General features: G+C 59.8%; 1 protein-coding gene across 1 annotated transcript in view; it reads left to right on the top strand.

The window, feature by feature from the left end:
- Positions 1 to 3,053: 3,053 nt before the first annotated feature.
- SHISA9 (shisa family member 9) overlaps positions 3,054 to 7,337 on the top strand; it is a 310,911-nt gene continuing 306,627 nt past the window's right edge. Inside the window, exon 1 of the mRNA XM_075528406.1 lies at positions 3,054 to 3,616. Coding sequence (XP_075384521.1) covers positions 3,054 to 3,616 — 563 coding nt within the window. The remainder of the gene's footprint in view (positions 3,617 to 7,337) is intronic.

The raw sequence follows: 7,337 nt of genomic DNA, 5'->3' as shown, positions 1-7,337 counted from the left end.
CTGTCCTCTCTCGAATCCCTTTGCCTGTGCCCTGAGATAGGGTATTACATATAAAACACAAAGAAATGAACTAAACCCACAAGCCAGTGGCCTTCCCATCAGTCCTGACGAGGGTGACTCCATGGGTTACACAGAACTGCTCCGAAGGGTCTTCTTGGCTGCCATCATCGATGGTGCAGATGGGTCACCATGGTGCTGCAGGTGAGTTTGGCTCACTAACTTTTAGGTTAGTAGTGCAGTGCATATGTTTGTTCCAGACAGGAGCTCTTGAACAAAAGACCCTTAATTTGTTAATAATCCCACACCTCTTTGCGAGCTCACGGTGTGCCACAGACGTCTGGGTCCTGGGGACACAGCCAGAGTCAAGGTCCCTTCTGGCATGAAGACATCTGAATGAGGGCGACAGACAATGAACAACATAAGACACCACACCAGGTGGACTGAGAGATGGTAGGATGATGGTACACAGGCTCTGCAGTCAAATTTCTTAGGTTCCAACACCAATGCTTGCACTTCGCTGAGGAGCTTCTACGGATAAACCAGCTAACTGGCTAATGGCCTCAGTCCTTCCTTCTGCAGCGTGGGACTGGTGATTGACCCAACCAAACCCAAACCAAGCCACTCACTCTCTTTGTGTCTTGCTTACTCATAACCTAGGCTGACTGAGAGCCACCCTGGAGGATGGAGTAGCACTGCCCCTGAGAGGTTCCAAGATGGCAAGAATAGACACCTTGCCCTTCTCCCTTGGGGTAGCTGGTAGTTTCGAACTGCTTACCTTGAGGATCAAAGCCCAACTCCTAACACGATGTCACCAGGGCTCCTTTTATTAGCCAGCCAGAGATAATTAAATTCCTTCAGTCACTCCACAGCTCAGCAACTGTTCTGAGAGTCTCTAAGTTTCCTGGAGGTGGTGATTTCAGGAACCCAAGCTTCAGGGTTTGAGGCAAGCCCTGCGACAGTGTCAGCTCTCGTTGGCTGACACACCCACGCGAGGGCTTGTAGGATTCACACAGTGGTAGGGGTGTGGGCGGCCATGTGCCTTGCAGCCATACTCGGTCATGACACACACTGCGTTGTTTGGCGCACCTCATACTGAATCCAAAGTGCATGCGGGTAAAAACACTCCTACCGTGTCCGTGTGGATCTGGGACACAAATCGAGCCCACAGGGATTCTAGGGCTGATTTCTTTCCTGGCGATGCTACAGCCACGCTGCTGTGGTATGTTTCAGAAGCAGACACATTATACGCAAGTACTTAGGGAGACGTTTCTTCAAGGACAAGGTGCCATTTGACAAACTTCTTGCCTTCTGAGAAAATTTACCTCGGAGTCCCAATAAAAGACCCCCACAGCGTTTCGGGGGACGGGGACCTCTAATAAGATGTTTTACACGTGGCCAAACTTCATGGTTCTCAGAAGCCCTGAAGGCAAGCGCGGGAGAAGAGGGTGGTGGAAAACGTTTCTCTGCAACTCGCCCAGCTGACTACGAAGGGTATACTTAGTTAATGCAATTAAAAAAACAAAACGCCGGGGCGTGTGGAGATCTAAATTTGGTGTAGCAGCTTTGGTACAAACCCTGTTCTGGGGGCTACAGGGAGACGACATCAAGCAGCAGCAGAAGTGGAAGGGGCTGGCGAGGGCCATGGCTTAGGCTGGCATAGGCTAAGGGGAGAGCGGGCCGGTTTGGAAACGCCGAGGGGCGCCCGGCGGTGGAAGGTCCGGACGCTGCTCGCGCTCGGCGGCCGCTGGTGAGGACGTCCGCGGGCTCCGCGGGGGCTGGGGCCAGGCGGCTCGCGAGGCGGGTGCGCGCGCCCAGGTCGGGGAGGGAGGGTGGCCGCGCCGGGGTCCAGGCCTAGCGCTGCGCCAGATCCGGGCGGGCGCACTGAGGCGGCGCCGCGGTGTGCCCTCCTGTGGAGCGCAGGGGACGCTGCGGGCACGAAGCGGGCCAGAAAGTGGCAGGCGGGGCGGGGAGACATTTATCGGCTGCCCCACCTTACCCTTGAAGCTTTCTGGCCTTCATTGCATCCCGGGGCCCCTCCAGGGGGGAGGGGCGGGAAGGGGTGGGTAGGAGAGGCTCACCTCCCCACCCCCACCCCCACCCCGCCTTTCCAGACCGCCTGGGCCCAGGGAGTCGAACCCGCAGTTGCGCACTCAGCCGGAGGTGCAGCCCCGGGCAGGGCGAGGCAGTCCCGCACGACGGGGAGGGGAAGTCGGGGTAGTCTCGGCCCACTTCTTAGCTCCCTAGGCTGGCCTCGGGTCCTCAGGGGCACCTCTTTCCCGGGCAAGCTCCGGCGCGCGGACCCTGTGCCCTGGACCTGCCCGAGCCTGGCCTCAGCGCCCGGAGAGGGCGCGGGAGGGTCCCCGCGCCATCCTCCACCTGCCGGGAAAGCCGAGCAGTTCGGGGCCCCGAGGCTGACGGGGCTCGTTCCTCCCCGCCCTCCAGGCTCGTGCGGCTTTGCACGCCCCCCCGCCCCCAGCCCGGCTCCCCCGCCCGAGGAGTCACCTCTCCCCGCGCCCCCGCCCTTCTCCAGCTCGCGCCGCCCCGCCCCCCCACGCGCCTCCTCGGCCCGCCCTCCTCCCCTCCCCCTCCCTCCTGCCCTCCCTTCATTCCACAAGTGTCGCTTCGCTCGCACCTCGCACTTGGCGAGCTGGGGAGGTGAGGGGGAGCCTGCGAGCGGGCGCGGGGCGGCCAGTCTGAAGCCGCAGCCAGGAGGAGGCGCGGACGGACGGACGGACTCTCCCTGCCCTCGGGCCCCGGCTCCCCCGGGCCGGCCGGACCTGCACCCCGCGTGGCCCGCGCCTCCTCGCCCCCCCGCCCGGCTCGGCGCGCTCCTCCCCGGCCGGCCCCTCGGCGCGCTGGAGGCGAACGCGAACGCGGGCTGAGTGGAGCGCAGTGGCCGCCGACCCTGCGCGGCCCGCGCCTCTCCCTGCATGTGCGGCCCGCGGCGGCCCGCAGCCCCCGGCAGCAGCCTCGGCAGCTTCGGCGGCGCCTCGAGAGGCGGCTGCAGTGGCTGGAGCGGCGGCCGAGCGGCCGAGCCTGGGCTGGGAGACACGATGCGCCGCGTCCTCCGGCTGCTCCTGGGCTGCTTCCTCACCGAGCTGTGCGCCCGCGTGTGCCGGGCGCAGGAGCGAGCGGGGCACGGGCAGCTGGCGCAACTGGGTGGCGTGTTGGTGCTGGCCGGGAGCAACCGCTCCGGGGCCGCCTCCGGGGAGGCCGGCGAGGGCGTGGGGGTCTCCGACGCGCCCCCGACCCGGGCGCCCACGCCAGACTTCTGCCGGGGCTACTTCGATGTCATGGGCCAGTGGGACCCGCCGTTCAACTGCAGCTCGGGCGACTTCATCTTCTGCTGCGGGACTTGTGGCTTCCGGTTCTGCTGCACGTTTAAGAAGCGGCGACTGAACCAGAGCACCTGCACCAACTACGACACGCCGCTCTGGCTCAACACGGGCAAGCCCCCCGCGCGCAAGGACGACCCCCTGCACGACCCCACCAAGGACAAGACCAACCTGATCGTCTACATCATCTGCGGGGTGGTGGCCGTCATGGTGCTCGTGGGCATCTTCACCAAGCTGGGGCTGGAGAAGGCGCACCGGCCCCAAAGGGAGCACATGACCAGGTGGGCCGCCTCTCTCTTTGCCCTCCCTTCTCCAGCCCACCCCCTGCCTACAGGCAATTGCACCCCGCGCGCTGCCTCTGCGCTGGGTGCTGCCCCAGGGAGCCAACTTCGGCCCGGCCGGCCCGTGGAGAGGGGGCGCTGGGCTCGGCGCCCCGCAGCTGCGGGTACGCGCGCCTCTGTTGGAGGGCTCTGGGTCCCTGTCGTCGCCCACCTGCCGCCCCCTCTCGCCCAAGTCTGAGGTGACCTCAGCGCCTGGGCGCCGCTGGCCGGGGAGTCTCGGGCGTGGGGAGGGGGCTGGAAGCGCCCCCCGCTGCAGACGCTCGCGGGTGGGGAGCTAGGGGCCGGCGAGCCCGGGCGGGAAGGGGGCGTGTGTGAACCCGTGCTCGGGAGGCTGGCGGAGTGTGCGCCGCCTGCTACTCTCGCGGCTCGCGAAAAGGAGGCGAGGGAGGCGCAGAGGGAGGGAGGGCGAGAACAAAAGCCTCGCTTCCCCCGAGCTGCGAGGGTCCCTGTCGTTCTGGGGAAGCGAGAGCTCGGGGGCTCGCGGCCACGACTCGCTCTTCGCCTTTCTCCCGCCACCACTTCTCGGGACCCGGCTGGCCCGGCCGAGGACGCAGAGCGCGGTGCCCGGGGAGCCGGAGTCCCTCCCGGCGAACCCTCACTCCCAGGCGCCCTGATTCGTCAACTTTTCCGTTTGCCTCATTCCTTATGCAAGTTCCAGCTCCGGCGAGTCGCAGCAGCAGATGGGTGAAGGCATTTGGGGATTAATGGAGCTATTTGCCTTTTCCTTTTTTTTAAGTGTCTAAATTGATTCGCACAACCCAGTAACTTTGGAGGCTGAGGGAGCTGCCTCGGAGGAAACAGCCCCTGGCCCTGGGGGTGGGGGCTGGGGTGGGGGCGGGGGTTTATGCGGAGCGGGTGGGGTGAGGTCCGGGCCCTGCGGGTGGTAGAGCACTTGGCGGCCTGCGAACTACCAGGAACCTGGGCCAGGGTGGGGGCGGGGGGAGCAGGACGCCAGCTTTGACCACCTTCCGCCTGATTCTGGGCTATGAAGTCGCCACGTGCCCCTCTCCCGCCTCCTTGCACACACCCCACACCTCCGCCAGGCCTGTGCGTGAGCGAGTGTGTGCACGCGCCCCGTGCGCCGGTCTAAAAACATCTGAACAAAGAGACCCACCAAAAATAGGCGAAGGAACATCACCATCTCACTAGTAATTATTTGCTATTTATACGCAGAGGGCATCCTATGTATTCCTTATCCCCCCACCCCTTCCAGAGGGGAGGGCTTTGGGGCAAGAGGCATGGAAGTTTCTTTACATGCAGGTATGTGGGGAGGTGAGTTCTCTGGGCAAAGGACTCCTTAGAGCAAAGCACCCAGTGGATTCTAGAAGCCTGACCTACAGAAGGAATGAGAAGCTGGCCCCGCCCACCCCTGCAGCCCCTGGTGCACCAGCGAGTCACCCCTAGCCCAGCGCTGACCTCTTGCTCTCCTCAGCACCCTGGACAGTCCCCCTTGCTGTGGGGGAAACGAGGGCACTGAGGAGGTGGGGGCAGAGTTGTGGCAGCAAGTCGCCTTGTTAGAGAGTGTGGTCCAGAGACAGACAGGTCGACAGGTAGGCAGCCTTGCTGACTGGAGTTAAAGCCCTCTGCTAAGATCTCAGCTGAGCCCTTTGCTTGGTTAATCGGATCTCACAGGTTGGGGAAGGGGTTGGGATGAAGCTTCTAAAGGCAGCAAGGGGGATTTCTGTGCTTTCATCTGGGTGTCCTAGCAAGCTAACACTCCCCCTTGGTCCTGAAAATCTGTCAGGAACCCAGCTTCCCCACCCTGCCCCCCAGAAGCTCTGCTGGGGATGGTGGGTGACTGTCAAAGGGGGTTGCAGTCACCTTAAGGACTGCAGGGGCCAGGACAAGTCCCTGGCCAGTGGCTCTTCCAGGTACCCTGTCAGGAGGTAGCTGGGTCTCAATGGGGGTCCGGGAAAAATTCTGGAGAAGACTGACGTGAATGGAAGTGCCTGCTTAGGAAAATAGTGGATTTTGACAGATAGATTTTAGAATCTCATCAGTGGAAATCTTAACCCAGCCTGCTGCTTAGAATCACTTGGAATGATGTGCTTGAAACACACTCTCCTCAATAATTCAATCTGATTTAGAGCGGGGTGGAGTCTGAACATCCACATCTTTAAAAAGTCCCCACTCCTCCTGCCTGCTCAGCGAAAGGAATAATATTTGTTGAGTTCACACTGCGTGCCAGACACTGTGCAATTGTGTGTGTGTGTAAAGTCTCCCATTTAGTTCTCTCTACTACTCAGTAAGTCAGATGCTGTTTTAATTCCCATTTAACAGAAGGGGCAATCAGGACGTCATCTGCATGGCTTGTCCAAGGTTGCTTAGAAAACTGCCCCCTCTAGGCCAGTGGCTCTCAGCCTTCCTAATGCTGCGACCCTTTAATACAATTCTTCATGTTGTGGTGACCTCAATCATAAAATCATTTCACTGCTATTTCATAACAGTAATTTTGCTACTGTTATGAATCGGGTGACCATTTTGAAAGGGTCATTTGACCCCCAAAGGGGTCGAGACCCACCAGTTGAGAACCGCTGCTCTAGTCCCATGGTTTCACAGGCTCCTGAGACAGACATTTTCAGACCGAGTGAGGGTCCAAGCCTGGAGGTGTTACTGAAATGCAGATTCCTGGGTTCCATCCGAACTAAAAAGCACACTTGCTGCCATCAAGTCAATTCTGATTCATAGTGGCCCTGTAGAACTTCCCATGAGTTTCTGAGACTGAAACGGTTTACGGAGCAGAAAGCCCATCTTTTTCCTAAGGAGTGTCTGGTTGTTTCCAACTGCTGACCTTGTGGATCATAGCCCAGTGAGTAACCACTGCATCACCAGGGCTCCCTAGGTTCCATTTACTGACTGTGAATCAGTAGGTTCCGGGGTGGCCTGGAAAGCTGCATTTGATAATCGTTTATGCGTGGCTCTGACTGAAAATGGTCCACATTTACAGAATCGCTGGTTTGGGGTTTAGGAATATTTGACAAGTTAGGGAAAAGATGATTTCATCCCTGAGAGGGGTGAGCCAAGGTGACCCTTTCTGCTTTCCCTTGCTTGTTTTTTGTTACGGTGACTGCCAGGAATCAATGCTGACTTACAGCGACCCCCAGTGGGTTTCTGATACTGTAACTGTTTATAGGAGTAGAAAGCCCTGTCTTTCTCTGGAGGAGCTGCTACTGGTTTCGAACTGCTGACCATGGGGATCACAGCTTAAGGCGTTTGAAACCACTAGCAGCTCCATGGGAGCAAGACTGGAGTTCTACAGAAGGCGACTATGAGTCAGCAGTCACTCAAAGGCAGTGAGTTTGTTTTTTGGTCACCTGTAGGGTGTTTCAGTGGGGCTGGAGCTGTCCTAGCAACTTAGGGAGTCACATCCAGCCCCAACTCTGGCAGTTGGCTCATTAGCTTAGCCTAGTGCTCTGAGGAATGCTCTCTGGGGAGGTGGCAGGCCCTGCCTGGCCATCAACTGAGATTAACTGGCAGCGGCAGCCCTCCTCATTTGTTCTGCCTGAGGGTGCCAGGGACCCTGAGATGTGTTTCTTCCCATCTCTCCTGGAAGCCCCTTCTTGGCAGAGCTTCACCGCATGCTGTTGCTCCTGTCTCTTAAGCTTTCCCTGGTGAGCAGTGTCCTTGTGTTGCCCCAAGGGACAAATTGAGACCTGGCGGG

The sequence above is a fragment of the Tenrec ecaudatus genome, chromosome 12 (assembly GCF_050624435.1).
Source record: "Tenrec ecaudatus isolate mTenEca1 chromosome 12, mTenEca1.hap1, whole genome shotgun sequence".
NCBI lineage: Eukaryota > Metazoa > Chordata > Mammalia > Afrosoricida > Tenrecidae > Tenrec > Tenrec ecaudatus.
Note: the sequence above shows the minus strand (reverse complement) of the source record. Positions and strands in the feature narration are given on the sequence as shown.